The following is a 15,556-nucleotide window of genomic DNA, read 5'->3' as shown; positions in this document are numbered from 1 at the left end:
TTCCCGACCAAGTATTGAGTGCAAAACTGAACATAATTATTTGAAGGTTGACTTTTTTTGTTTTAAAAACACTTTTCTTTTATTGGTCGGATAAAATATGCTAATTTTGTGAGATAGGAATTTTGGGTTTTCATGAGCTGTATGCCAAAATCATCAATATTAAAACAATAAAAGGCTTGAACTACTTCAGTTGTGTGTAATGAATCTAAAATATATGAAAGTCTAATGTTTATCAGTACATTACAGAAAATAATGAACTTTATCACAGTATGCTAATTTCTTGAGAAGGTCCTGTATATTAGTAGGATTAGTAGGAGAATTGTAATTAGCTGATTATGATCATCGCTGATTGCGAATACAATTTATGCGATGAAGTTTTTATCCTTTCATTTTGAGGATTCATGCAGTGGAAGATCACGCTGGAGGATCTCAAAAGGTTTGGAGAATTTTTGACTGGATATTGGTCATATTTACCTAAAACAATTTCTATCTATTGGACTGTAAGGCAGTACATTTTTATATTATATATAAGTTCTACTTTATCTGTCTACATTAACTCACATATTAAAGTATATTAGAGCAGAACTATTAAATAGTCACATAGTCAGTGTTAAGGTGCCCATACACTTACACCATTTCCCGCCGATAGACAGCAGATTTGATCACTGTGATCGAATGTGCTGTGAAATCGATGCGCAAACGCTGACCGAATTACCAATTTCTGTCTGAAATCTATTGATCCCGTCGATCTGTCCCCGCGGAAGATTTCGCTCAATCGGCGGCGGGGCGGGAGTGCGGCGTTCAAATGTCTGACGACCGACGCTAACGGCAATACATTAACTGTTCCGCCGGCGCGTGTCCCCGCTGTCCCTGCTGTCCCTTCTCCACGCTGAGCTCCGGCAGGCTTCACTTACTTCCTGTCGGGGAAAGTTTAAATAGTAGAGCACCCTCTACTCTTTAAACTTCCCCCGACAGGAAGTAAAGTGAAACCGGAGCCCGGAGTGGAGAAGAGACAGCGGAGACCGGGGGATTCGCGCCGGCTGGAACAGGTAATGTATGCAGGGGACGGCAGCTGCAGCTCCACAGATTGTGAATCGATTTCATAGTGAAATCGATTCAAAATTTGTTTGCAGTGTTGGCAGCCAATAGATCCCTCTTTGATCAGATTCGATCACAGAGGGATCTATCTGCTGGTCGATCTGGTTGCAATTGACCAATGTAGGGCAGCCTTTACTGTCAGAACGAGTAATAAAACCTCTCATACTTCAGCAGGAACATTTCATATATTTCTGCACACTAGCAATTGCTGTAGAGACATAATTATCTCATCAGACACTCTAGTAGATATGTTGATTGTGTTTCTTTATCTCTGCCTGCAGACAGTGAAATCTGCTTAACATGTCCAGAGGATGAATGGCCAAATGTGAAGAAGGATCTCTGCATACCAAAGCTGATGGAATTTCTCTCCTACACCGAGGATGCTATTGCTGCAGTGTTTTCATCTGTCTCCATTCTCTGTTGCCTTCTGGCTGGTTTAATACTGGGGATTTTCATTTATCACCAGGACACCCCCATTGTTAAAGCTAATAACAGGAACCTGAGCTATCTTCTCCTGGTCTCCATCATGCTGAGCTTCCTCTGTGTCTTCTTATTCCTTGGCCATCCATCAAATATAACCTGCATGCTGCGTGTGACATCTTTTGGTGTCATCTTCTCAATAGCCATCTCTTCTCTACTTGCTAAAAGTATCATGGTTTTCATGGCTTTTAAAGCCGCCAAACCTGGGAATTCATGGAAGAAATGGTTGGGAGCCAAACTGTCCAATTCCATCATTTCTGTGTGTACATTGGTTCAAATAATAATCTGTGTCACATGGTTGTCTACTTGTCCTCCTTTCCAGGAACAAGATCTTCACTCTTTTCAGGACATAATTGTAATTCAATGTAATGAAGGGTCAGTTGTTGGATTTTACTCTGTTTTGGGGTATATGGGGATTCTGGCAAGCATTAGTTTCATTATTGCTTTTTTAGCCAGGACATTACCGGACAGATTTAATGAGGCCAAGTACATCACGTTCAGCATGCTGGTGTTCTGCAGTGTCTGGATTGCCATGATCCCAGCTTATCTCAGCACCAGAGGAAAATACATGGTGGCTGTACAGGTGTTTGCTATTATGACATCGAGTGCTGGACTCCTTGTTTGTATATTTTTTCCAAAATGTTACATCATTTTGTGTAGACCCGAACTTAATACAAAAATAGGTTTACTCGGAGATAGAGTAAAATAACATTCGTATACTGTATATTCTTATTGGAATATATAAAAATGAATTATAGAGTTTGACAACAAGATCTGTGCCACTGTTAACATTACTTTGTGGGGTTGAACAGTCATGCCCTTATTACTTGAAAAGACTAAGACTATAGTGAATTTGCTGGCAAAATAAACATTTGTTTGAGTAATTTCAGCTTTTTGAAATTTTGCATAATCTTTGCTAAGATAATTCTTATTGTAATTAAAATGTATTGGCTAATTTTGATTTTGTGTTTTTTGTTTAAGTTTTGCACAAATGTATTGAAGTCATAAGGCAAAAGTAAGCACATTTTGGCACTAGAGGAAAAAACATTTTTACAATATGCAGTGAGGGCCCCTTTACTTTAGTCTATGGAGACTTTCATACTGTAACGTTACTGTGCCACATGCCAGAAGTGACCTTTTCACCGCATCCCTGACGCAGGTCAAGAACTACAATACCTTAGGCTTCTGCATCGAGTTGTTGGCCCAGAAGTCATGTTAGTCTATGGCGATGCCCAGATTTGTAAAAATTCCCAGAAATTACGTCAGGGTGCACATGCATGGAAGATTATTTTAACAATGTGCTTCCGTGCACTTCTGCATACCCGAAGCAGGAAGTGATGGCAAGCGCACGTCACATGCGCGTTGCTTCCTGCTTGGCCGGTGGCCAGACAGGGAACACTGTGCAATAACGCTGTGTTCCCTGAAGGCCTGTTTTTGACGGTGGAGTGCAGGGTGTCCGGCATGACGCACCGCATCGCTGACACTGGTTTGTAGTCTGAAATCGGCCTGAAGTGTATGGGGCATAAGATACCAAATTATCATATATGAGAAAGCACATACTGGCATAAATGCTATAACTACTTGAAGACTGCCTCACGCCAATGGGCGTGACCACGGCGGAAGCCCCAGGATCGCCTAACGCCAATTGGCATCAAGTCCTGGGGCTGCAGTTTCACAGGGAGCGCGATCGTTCCCTGCCGCTTCACGGAACGGAGTTCCGTGAATAGCCTGCTAGCCGCCGATCACGGCTAGCAGGCTGCTTGTAAACGAAAGGGGAAAGAAATCCCCTTTGTTTACAACTGTACAGCTCTGTGGTCCGTGGCAGAGCTGTACGAGATCGGCGATCCCTGGCCTCTGATTGCGCCGTCCTCTCATAGGCTGATGCCTATGAGAGGCGGAACAGGACAGATCGCCGTCCTGTTCCAATTCAGACGCCAGAGGGGAGGAGGGAAGGGGAGGGAGGAGAGAGGAGAGAGCCTCGTAGAGGCTGAAGAAAGAAAAAAAAAACAAAGTGCTGGAGTGATCAGACCCCTCCGGCAGCATGTCCTCTTAAGGACAAAAAAAGGGAGGTGAGTCCGATTGCTGGGTTCCCAAGCTGGGCTGTGCAGGAAGCTGAAAAGCCTGCACAGCCCAGTACTACAAAAAATGGCCTGGTCTTTAGGGGGGGTTAGCACTGTGGTCATCAAGTGGTTAAAGTCTATGGGCCTGATTCACAAAGCGGTGCAAACTTTTTCGCGGACTTTTGCGCGCGTAATTTGCTGCGATTCGCGCGATCGCGGACTTTTGCCACTCAATTTTCCGTGATTCGCGCAAATCGCGGCAAATTGTGCGCGCAAAAGTCCATGGTCGCGCGAATCGCGGCAAATTGTGCGCGCAAAAGTCCGCGGAAAAGTTTGCACCGCTTTGTGAATCAGGCCCTATGGGCATGAGAAAGTTATGTTTTCACAAAGTTATGCATCATTATGGATCCTCATTATGATTACACGCAAAATCAACTTTTCAATAGTCTGGAATTCGTCATTACGATTTCTCATCATAATTCTGAATTTCACCTGCAAAATGACTACTATGTGAAATCTTCACTAGTAATTAGGAGTAAGTGGGTAATGTTGATTTCATCTTAATTTCACATAATTTTGTGTAATTTTTGCAAGTTCTGTAATTGAGTCTACTAAAGCTCGGGCACGAGAAAACACATTTTCTCACAAATACACTATAGTCTATGATCATGATAAAAATTATAATTTGCAAAATAATGCATCATAATTACAATTACTTGCAAAATTAATTCTCAGTACCTTGAAATTTCAAATTACGATTTTGCATCATACTTCAGAATTTCACTGAAAAGTGCAACTTATATTACAGTAGATACGAGCCATTTGATATGTTTTGCCTGATTACATAAAGTTGATTTGCTAAAGGTGGCCACACACCATACAATTGTTTAAATATCTGTTCTACTTAAAGGGAACCAGAGACAAAGCACCTGTGATGATCCGCTCAGCTGGCTGCACAGGCAGACAGCTGTTTGTCCATTCCTCTAGTCTGTGGGCTGCAGGTCTCTGGAACAGAGACCTGTCTTTCCATTGCAAGTTTCTGGTCTGTTCTCTTGCTGGGGAATTTGCATACATTTGTTATGCAAATCCCCTACCTGCCTTTTTTGATGACTGGCACTATAAGAGCTTTATGTTTCCCAGAAGGCTTTGCTGGTCATTTCCCTTCCATGGTCTGTTCCTGATGGACACTGCTGGAGTGTCAGCCATTGCTATCTAGTATAGTTAATTCCTGGGGGTTGCTTTAGGCTCCCCTTCTAGCCCAGTCAGGTTGTATTATCTGTATTGCCTGTTCTGTCTTGTCTTGCCTGTTGCCATTGTCCTGTCCCAATGGTGGTCGACAGGAAATGGTTCTGATCTCTGTTCTTGGAGTATAGCTGGTGCAGCGGTTGCTACCAGCTATCTCTTCTGTTCTGTCTCCTGGGATCGCGCTAGCTACTTTTCGCTAGCGCTGGGGATCCTTCTGTTCTGTCTTCTGGGATCGCGCTAGCTACTTTTCGCTAGCGCTGGGGATCCTTCTGTTCTGCTATTCTGTACCTGGATCGCGCTAGCCACTTTTTGCTAGTGCTGTGGATCCTATCTCTCGCTTGTGCCTGTTTTCGTATGTCTGTCTTGTCAGCTACGCTTGCTGGAGGCTCGGTGAGGTAAGGTAAAAAAGTGAGGTAAAACACTGCGTTATATCACTGCCCGGGTCACCGGGTGCATTTAATTTTTTGGCCAGCACTATGACGCTGTGCTGCTACTACTACCACCAGTATGTTGCCATGGTCCTTCTGTGCTGCTGCTGCTGAACTGACCGCCCGCATTGTCCTCCCCCTCCTGACTCAGTCGCTTCCACCAATGTACTCTGTCTGCGTTATATCACTGCCCGGGTCACCGGGTGCATTTAATTTTTTGGCCAGCACTATGACGCTGTGCTGCTGCTACTACTACCACCAGTATGTTGCCATGGTCCTTCTGTGCTGCTGCTGCTGAACTGACCGCCCGCATTGTCCTCCTCCTCCTGACTCAGTCGCTTCCACCAATGTACTCTGTCTGCGTTAAATCACTGCCCGGGTCACCGGGTGCATTTAATTTTTTGGCCAGCACTATGACGCTGTGCTGCTGCTACTACCACCAGTATGTTGCCATGGTCCTTCTGTGCTGCTGCTGCTGCTGAACTGAACGCCCGCTTTGTCCTCCTCCTCCTCCTGACTCAGTCGCTACCACGGTACCACCAATGTACTCTTTCTGCGTTATATCACTGCCCGGGTCACCGGGTGCATTTAATTTTATGGCCAGCACTATGACGCTGTGCTGCTGCTGCTGCTGCTGCTGCTGAACTGAACGCTCGCTTTGTCCTCCTCCTCCTCCTGACTCAGTCGCTACCACGGTACCACCAATGTACTCTTTCTGCGTTATATCACTGCCCGGGTCACCGGGTGCATTTAATTTTATGGCCAGCACTATGACGCTGTGCTGCTGCTACTACTACCACCAGTATGTTGCCATGGTCCTTCTGTGCTGCTGCTGCTGCTGCTGAACTGAACGCCCGCTTTGTCCTCCTCCTCCTCCTGACTCAGTCGCTACCACGGTACCACCAATGTACTCTTTCTGCGTTATATCACTGCCCGGGTCACCGGGTGCATTTAATTTTATGGCCAGCACTATGACGCTGTGCTGCTGCTACTACTACCACCAGTATGTTGCCATGGTCCTTCTGTGCTGCTGCTGCTGAACTGACCGCCCGCATTGTCCTCCTCCTCCTGACTCAGTCGCTTCCACCAATGTACTCTGTCTGCGTTATATCACTGCCCGGGTCACCGGGTGCATTTAATTTTTTGGCCAGCACTATGACGCTGTGCTGCTACTACTACCACCAGTATGTTGCCATGGTCCTTCTGTGCTGCTGCTGCTGAACTGAACGCCCACTTTGTCCTCCTCCTCCTCCTGACTCAGTCGCTACCACGGTACCACCAATGCACTCTGTCTGCGTTATCACTGCCCGGGTCACTGGGTGCATTTAATTTTTTGGCCAGCACTATGTCGCTGTACTGCTACTACTACCACCAGTATGTTGCCATGGTCCTTCTGTGCTGCTGCTGCTGATCCATGCGAATTTTCATGCGAATTTGCACGAAAATTCGAATACAACCACATGCGAAATTCGCATCCGCATGCAAATTTTTACCGCGGCGATTTGCACCGCACAAATGGAAACAGGCCCTAAGCTGAGAATGTGATGTGAATAATTTCAGAAATTAGCACACAGCAAAAACATTATTATTATTATTATTATTATCTTATATTGAATTACATGGAAATGCTGCCTTTTTATTATGCATAAATAATGTGTGCAGTTTAAACTGCATTTTTTTTTTTTTTAATTTCAAAGTTTAAAAAAAAAGTAAAAAAAAAAAGTATGGAAAAAGTGTCTCTTTAGTATGACAATTTCATGTGATTAATATAAATTGTAAATGTATGCAGCCTGTATTATGTTTATGATAATAGTGTTTTTTGTTTTTTTAATAATCATTTTTTTACTGTTTTACTGTTCACTTGTATTATTCTAATTGAATAGGTCAAGTAACAGTAAAAATAAAAGAAACAGAAGTCAATTGTATGAGGAAGACAGTAGAAAGCAGGTGAGGTGATAACCGTATTATTTAGTGTAATTAAAATAGGTTTGCTTTTCTGTGAATAAGTGTTTTCTACGTCTTTGTTGTATGGAGCAGTAATCATATGCCAGGCTGGTGGTATTCCTGTCGCCAGGCACCTGCTCTGCTCAGGTGTCTGTGTAATCCAAAGGGATCCGAATAGAAAATATTTATTTAATAATACTGACAATCTGACACATGATGCAACCCTCCTTTTTATTATATCAAAGCTTTAATTTGCAGGTTTTTTTTTTCTTCTGTTATTTTGACCGCACGTCACTAACTGTAAATGAAGCGTTTATTTCCTGAGGGGAGACTGATGCAACCTGGCCAAGACACTAAACTTTGTTTTGAAACTTTCAGAATAAAATAGCACATAATTACAATGGACCATATTTGAGTTTGTTTTGTTTCTCGGTGAGCAGGTGCTGAACTTCTGTTTCAGATTCTATTTTCTCACCGAAACTTTCAGCCAATAGAACTTACATTGGCTGCTCTGAAGCAGATGTTCAATGCTAAATCCAGCCTTCTGGTTCCACCACTATCATTATGTACCGAGCTAGCAACTCACTAGAGAATAACCATCTACAGCGCTGGCAATGCTGAGAAAACAGACAAAGTCTAAGGGCTCGTTCCCACTATCGCGAATCCGCATGCCTCCAATGCATGCGGATTCGCACATGTAATGTGAGTGGATGGGGCTGTTTCCACTCCTGCGGTGGCGTTGTGCGTTTTTTGTTGCGGAGAAAAAACGCACAAAAAAGGCAACGATTTCGCCTGCGTCGGGAATCCGTGCGAATCGCCGCTAATGTATTTAATAGTAAAAACGCATGCGGTTTTTACATGCGTTTTTACCCGCGATTTCGCGTGCGATTTCGCACCTTTTCCAATTTTATTTTGCCCTGGCAGTGTCATGGTTAATTTCGCATGGCACCCTGCCATGCGAAATCGCACGCGAAATCGCGGGTAAAAACGCATGTGGAAACGCATCCGCATGCGTTTTTACAAGCGTCGGAATGCCGGCGAAATCGCGTCGCAACAGTGGAAACAAGCCCTAACAGTATAACAAACCAATGATGTCACTTTAATGAAAACTTTTTTGTGCTCCATTCATTGCACTTGAATCTACTTTTGAAAAGTTTTTTAAGACAAATAAACTTTGTACAATACTATTATATGTGTGAATGTTTGGTAATAAAGTGAGGAATAGGCCATTGTTTTACAGTATTAAACCCCTAGTCCGTCTTCAACTTTTATTACATTTACAATTAATATGTAAAATGTTTATTTAGAAAAATACATTTCTAAACTGTTGTATTTCAATTTTATTTTCATGTAAAAAAAAATCAATGCACACTTTTGTGCAAGTCTTTTCACATTGCCGCCTTTCTTTCTATACAGTTGACCTTTGCTCTCCCCCCCTCCTTTCTGTAAGTTATGCGTGCAAAATTACTGTTTATCAGCTGGGCACTAGATACATACCTAAGCACCCACCCTTTCATTAATGAATCCAATTATTTGTTCTTTCTCACTATTGGATCACTCCACAGTTTCTTATATGTACCTGGTCCCCAATTAACTTCCTCTTTTTTTTCAGCCACTGTAGCACGAGAGGCCAGAAAAATTGGGCATGTTCATACCTGAAAAAAATGAGTTTTGTTAAAGCCGCTGTAGCAGCATCCTGAAAAATCCAGGATTCACCTGTATAAAATTTTTCTCAAAAACATTACGGTTTGGACCCTAGTTGGTAGTGGCAGAGAAGGGATGCTGTGTGCGGAGTCATGCGGCGTGCAAAGAAGGACAGGTGTGTGGGTACTGAGTCACAAGTCTTCCGGCATGCAGTAACCTTCCAAGATTTTACTCCAATCACAAGGCTGATTTACTGTTTTTGTAATTTCTGTTTTTCCAGATCCTGTTTTTCCAATTTCCCTTTTTCCCTGGGTTTTTTTCCCCCATTTTTTTGCATTCGCTGAAGCAAAAAAAAAAAAAAAGAAGACTATAAAAATACTGCTCAAAGATTGGAAAAACAGAAAACTGGAAAATGGACAATTGGAAATCAGAAAAACGGAAATTGGAATTTCTGCAGAATCGGAAATGGGCATTGTCAACCATCCCTACCTGTGAAGTATTGCCAAAATGCCTTTGACTCTTTGTCCTGATTAGAGATGGCTCGAACCTCCGATTTTAGGTTCGAGAACCTCGAACGCGAACTTCCGCAAAAGTTCAGTTCACGCAAACTTTCGCGAACCGCAATAGACTTCAATGGGGAGGCGAACTTTGAAAACTAGAAACACTTATGCTGGCCAGAAAAGTGATGGAAAAGATGTTTCAAGGGGTCTAACACCTGGATGGGAGCATGGATGAGTGGGATAGACACCAAAAGTCCCAGGGAAAAATCCGGATTTGACGCACAGCAGCGTTTTAAGGGCAGAAATGAACTTGCATGCTAAATTGGAGGCCTATAGTGCGTTAAAACATCTTGCATGTATATACATCAATCAGGTAGTGTAATTAGTGTACTGCTTCACACTGACACACCAAACTCACTGTGTAACTGTAACGATTGGTGTCAGCAACTCAGATTTGTCTGATTATTGGTGATCTGCAGTATCACCAATAATACAGATGCTATACCTGATTATGTGGTGATCTGCAGAATCACCAATAATACTAGTATAGCTAGACACAGGACACCCAATGTGGTATTGTGTTTGGTGCAACAGTAAATGGAGTAGTTATCTTCCGAGGAGCGGGAGATACAGACACTACTGCAGTCAAGGATTCCCTGAGAAGCAGGGAATCAGACTGTACTGCAGCCAGTGGACACCTGAGGGGCAGGGACCACTGATTGGGGATATGTGGTGAAGATTGGTCTGCAGCTAGAGATTCCTGGATGAGCAAGGAATCAGACTGTACTGCAGCCAAGGATTCCCTGAAGGCCGGGAATCAGACTGTACTGCAGCCAGTGGACCTAGAAAGGTAGAGATCCACTGGCTATGCTGCCTGATGGCCTCCAGAGGGGCTGGTGACCATAGGACTGAAATAGCAGCAAGTAACCACCTGAAGGGCAGGTGTCACAGATGTACAGTAAGGCTGCTCACCCAAGAGCTAGGTGACAGCCAGAAAGGTCAGACAAGCCAGGTTGGCAACACACGGACAGACAAGGTACAGAAGTGGAAGACTGATTCGGTATCCAGGTACAGGCAGGGTTGGCAACAGATAATCAGATGGGCAGAAGTACCGAATCAGAGCACAGGAGGGTAGTCAGGAAAGCCAAAGGTCATAACAGGTAACAATAATGTGTCACAGTCCTAGACTAAGGTGTGAGGTCCTTGGTATCAACACCTGGGAACTGGTCTAACGGATAGGCAGTGACAATATAGATCTCTCCTAGTCTTGGGTGTGAGGTCCTTGGTCTCAACACCCCGGAACTAGTCTAACACATAAACAGTAGCAATGCAGTAATCTCCTAGTCTTAGGTGTGAGGTCCTTGGTCACAACACCCTGGAACTAGTCTAACACATAAACAGTAGTAAGCAATAGTACTTTTAAGCTATCAAAGGAATCTGACTCAGTGTGAATTCCCAGCTCCGGCTGGTTCTTACACACTATAGTATCTGACTCTGGTCTGAGCGCTAACACGTAACTGTTTGCAACAGCAGACAACTTGCAAGTGACAGGCAAGTCCTATATATACTAAAAGCGCTCCACAGCGCCGCCCCAGTCACTCAGCCAATCCAGAGCATAGCTGGAGTCAGCTGATCGGCATGGGCAGCTGACTCCCCTTCTAGCAGCATAAAGGTCCTGTCGTCTGGCGCGTGCGCGTAGCTCTCAATCTGTGTGAACTAGAAGGACCAGGCAAAGCAACATCACGCTGCTGCGCGGCAGCAGCCGCTGGCTGAGACGCGGAGATAGCCGCCATGCCTCTTGCCCATGCGGCGGTATCTCCCCTATTCATTACAGTAACACACCAAAAACAGCTGTTTGTGTAGTGACGGTCGTGCTGGACTGGTGCTCATCATGGCGAGAGTGCAGGCGATAAAGATTTTCAAGCCCATATGGTCGCCGTGGTAGCTCAATGACAGAACAACAGTGACTGTCCAGCTGATCGAATTTGGTCTGTCCACAATGAAGCAACGACCTTATTTTCTTGGGTGTGCCCCCCCCCTCCGAGACACTCATGTAGCCGGCGGTCATTGCTTCATTGTGACATGCAAGTCCCTTGAACTCGGCAAGGTATCGATCACGAAGGGGAATTGACACATGTACATGCCTTTTGTTTTGTTGTTGCAGCCGCAGTGCAGCCAGAAAAATTAGGCAGGCATGTACACACACCAGAAAAATTATTATAGTTGCTGCTGCTAGCAGTGGCCTTAAAAATTCCAGAATCCACCTGGAGTCCTGGACCCTGTTGGTGGTGGCGGAGGAGGCAGTGAAGCGGCCTGCAGGCAGAGATGCTGTGTGGGGACTGACTTAGTCTTGGGGCAGACAGTCACACGGCATGCAGGCAGAGATGCTATGTGTGGGGACTGACTTAGTCTTTGGGTGGGCAGTAGCCCTCTGGGATCCATGCCTCATTAATTTTAATAAAGGTCAGGTAATCAACACTTTGGTTACCTAGACGACTTCTCAGTGACAATCCCTCCTGCTGCACTGAAGGTCCTTTCTGACAAGACACTTGAGGCAGGGCAAGCCAAAAGTTTGATGGCAAATGGTGACATCTCTGGTCACAGGTCAAGCTTGCACACCCAGTAGTCCAGGGGTCCATCACTCCTCAGAGTGTCAATATCAGCAGTTATCACCAGGTAGGCCAATACCTTTCAGTTGAGGCATTCTCTGAGGTTGTATCCCAAAGAGTTCTGGCGATGCATTGGACTTAAAAAAAACTCTGCATGTCCGAAGTTACCAATACATTAGTAAAGCACCCTGTCCTTGCCGGCGTGGCGGTGGGAGGAGGATTACTGCCAAACTTCCCTTGTTATATTTGCTTCCTGCTGCAACTTCACCCTTAAATGCATTGTACAGCATAGTTTGCAGGCTGTTTTGCAAACACAGCATCCTTTCTTCTGGTAAGTTGGTAACATTGGTGCTTTTACTGAGCTTTTACTGAGAGTCTAGTAGCATTGCAACCCAGTACAGGTCCTTCTCCTTGGACATCATCCAAGGTCTCCTTCTCCTCCTTCCTCCAGCCACGTACAATACCAGGGGTCCCCAAAAGGTGACAACAAGCCCCCTGGGATGTCTGCTCCTGTTGGTCTTCCTCCTCCACAAAGCCACCTTCCTCTGACTCCTCTTCAGACTCCTCTCTTTGCATTGCCACAGGTACAGCAGTTGGCAAGGCTCCTTCTGGTGGCGATGGTGATCACAACTCTTCCTCTTTCTGCTCCTGGTCATGTTGAACTACGGCCTGATCAAGCAGTCTTTGCAGGGCATGCTCCAGGAAAAAGGCATATGGTATGAGGTCATTGATGGTGCCTTTGGTGCAACTGGCCAAGTTTGTTACTTCCTCAAAAGGATGCATGAGCCTGCAGGCATCGGGCATGAGCACCCAGTAACTCAGCAAAAATATCCCCAGCTATGCAGAGCATATCCTAGCACTCAGGTCATAGAGATAATCATTGATGGCTCGTTGTTGTTGGAGCAGACATTCAAACATCATGAGCGTGGGATTCCAGTGAGTCTGGCAGTGAGTCGCAAATTGAGCACCTCACTGGAATGTTGTTTTGCCACTGAATCTCAGCAAGGCGCACCATGGCCGTGTATGAACCTCTGAAATGGGCACACATCTTCCTGGACTGGACTGGACTGAAGAGGATGGAGGAGTAGGAGGAAATGAGGAGGTTGCAGGGCTGCATGCAATTCATGGTGGTGTCAAAAACCTGAGCGGTTCTTTTTCATGATTGCCAACTCAGTAAAGGACCAGCCCTTAAAGCATTGCTATCATATAAATCTGGCATAGTGGGGTCTGAACCCTCTATAACAGTAATTATAGATTGACGGTGTACCTTGAAATGAATCAGAGCACTCAGTATATGATTTTATATAAAAAATTGTATTTGCTTATCATACAGCATATATACAAAATATGAACAGTTCCAAGTAGTGTTTCCTTCTAACAGTATTCCATCTTTTCAAGGCCTTTATAGCCAAGCAATTATCAATCTTCTAAGTACATTCAAAAAAAGAATATAACGGTTGTGTTATGTAGAATAAGATCAAAAGTAGTCTCATCTGTATCAATAGCTGTGTATCTAGTAGCTGTGTATCTAGTAGCTGTGTAAAACTTGTAGTAATCTTCTTAAAGAAATAGCATAAAAAATAGCTTCTAAAAAACTTCTTGCTAACATCTTAATAAAACTTTTAATGCTGAAAAATTAATAAAGTAAATCACCAGAATATTAAGCATATTACCCCTTCTCTGTCATCTCTTCAGCATCTAGAACCACGTGTGGGAAGGTAGCTTCTGCCTCATGTGTCTTCTCAGGAGATTGTTGGGCTTCTGCAAACTATGAGCTCTCAGCTTCTACTTTTATAGCGGCTGGAGGCAATATGGCTGCCTAATCTGGAACTTCCCTGGATCCCAGGTTCTGATTGGCTAAAGCTTTCGTGCGTCAAACGCTATCTATGTTTTGAATACCTAAATCACAATATTATTGTTTATAAATTCATAATTACCTTATCTTGTGGGAATTTACATCATTTGGAGTGCTTGACATTTGATATAGGGTCATTTCTGACGCACTTAATTAAAAATGGACGTCAACAGCCATCTTGTCTGTTGGCTGACCCAGACATGGAGACTAAACAATGTAATTTATGACACATTTCTGATAAAGTGTTCGCTGCTAATTAGTTTTTGGAATGTGTCTGTACTTTCCCAGGTCAGGTTGACCCTATACACAGACCTGTAAGAGCCTTCAGCAATTTAAGGCTGATTAAAACATACAGGGCTTCTAATATACTTATTTAAATATAAAGCTTATTATATAATTCTTCTTAAAACAATTAATCATAAAAGAAATAATTGCACATTAAAACTTGATAATATAAAATCCTTTTCCATATATTTGTCTTTCTGATGAAGAAATAAATATCTAATTTCAACCGGCAGAGGTCAGCATTTAATAACAAATAACAATCTATTAATAATGTTGGTTTTATAAAACTATGTAACCACCAGGTGGCATCATGGAGTCATCTTTAACTAATTGGGAAAACCCCTTGTTTTATATTTTATCTCTTTCATGTTTTGACTTTCTCTGTCTGGGAAATGTTTTGCTGGCCTTGGCCTTCAAGCTAAGAAACATGTCAACATCTTCTAAAACTAAAACAATCTCACAAGAAGGTTTCACAGACCCAAATCATCACTAGCTTTTAAATATATTTTAAAGTAATAGATTCTATTATATAGGGTTTAACAATAACTATTTCTTTCTTTAAAGGGTCTGTATTAATCATTAATATTTAGATTAATATATGTGTAAGAATTAAGTATATGTGCATATATAATTACTGCAGTAATGTGAGTTTAACTTGCATCTCTGTCTTCACACAGAAGCTTCTTTAAATATCAAGGCCACGCACTAGCATAAACAAGAATGCTCTGACTTTTTGTAACTAGAATAATCTTATAGGCCTCACAGCCTGGAATATGCTATGTCACAGAGCAATATAAAGTACTCTAACTTTTCACTTTACAATGAAATTTTGCATAGAACATTAAAACTTAACACATATACATATGACATCTTTTCCTGCATAAATAAAACAGCTAGAATTCTGACAGTGGTGACACCAAATACACTGTAAAGCCACACATTCCATGCTTCCCACCCGTCACTTGGTTTAACCAATGAGCATTGTAGGTGATATACCTGCCCTGACCATGCTTTGAAGAGCATGTATCAGAGGAATGTTGTTTCGCCACTGAATCTCAGCAAGGCATGCCGTGGCCATGTGTCAACCTCTGAAATGGGCACACACCTTCCTGGACTGCCTGAGTGCATCCTGAAATCCTGGGTACTTAGAGACAAAGCATTGCACACTCAGATTGAGAACGTGCAATGCAGGGTACTTGTGTTAACTTTCCAATTTCAGTAATGCCAACAGATTGCTTCCGTTGTCACACACCACTTTTCTGATCTGCAGTTGGTGCAGGGTCAGCTACTGATAGACCTGTGACTGGGATGTGGAATAGGCTCTGGGAAGCTGGGGGTGTGCAGTGGTAGTAGAGGCTGGCACAGCAGCAGAGGAGGACTCAGCCGAGTAAGACTGTGAAGAGGATGG

General features: G+C 43.5%; 1 protein-coding gene across 1 annotated transcript in view; it reads left to right on the top strand.

Annotated features, from left to right (window-relative positions):
- Window positions 1–7,844, top strand: part of LOC137511009 (vomeronasal type-2 receptor 26-like) — a 293,519-nt gene extending 285,675 nt beyond the window's left edge. Inside the window, exons 5-6 of the mRNA XM_068233987.1 lie at window positions 1,380–2,155; window positions 7,716–7,844. Of these exons, the coding sequence (XP_068090088.1) occupies window positions 1,380–2,155; window positions 7,716–7,844 (905 nt within the window). The remainder of the gene's footprint in view (window positions 1–1,379; window positions 2,156–7,715) is intronic.
- Window positions 7,845–15,556: the final 7,712 nt, after the last annotated feature.

This window comes from Hyperolius riggenbachi, chromosome 1 (assembly GCF_040937935.1).
Source record: "Hyperolius riggenbachi isolate aHypRig1 chromosome 1, aHypRig1.pri, whole genome shotgun sequence".
Lineage (NCBI taxonomy): Eukaryota > Metazoa > Chordata > Amphibia > Anura > Hyperoliidae > Hyperolius > Hyperolius riggenbachi.
Note: the sequence above shows the minus strand (reverse complement) of the source record. Positions and strands in the feature narration are given on the sequence as shown.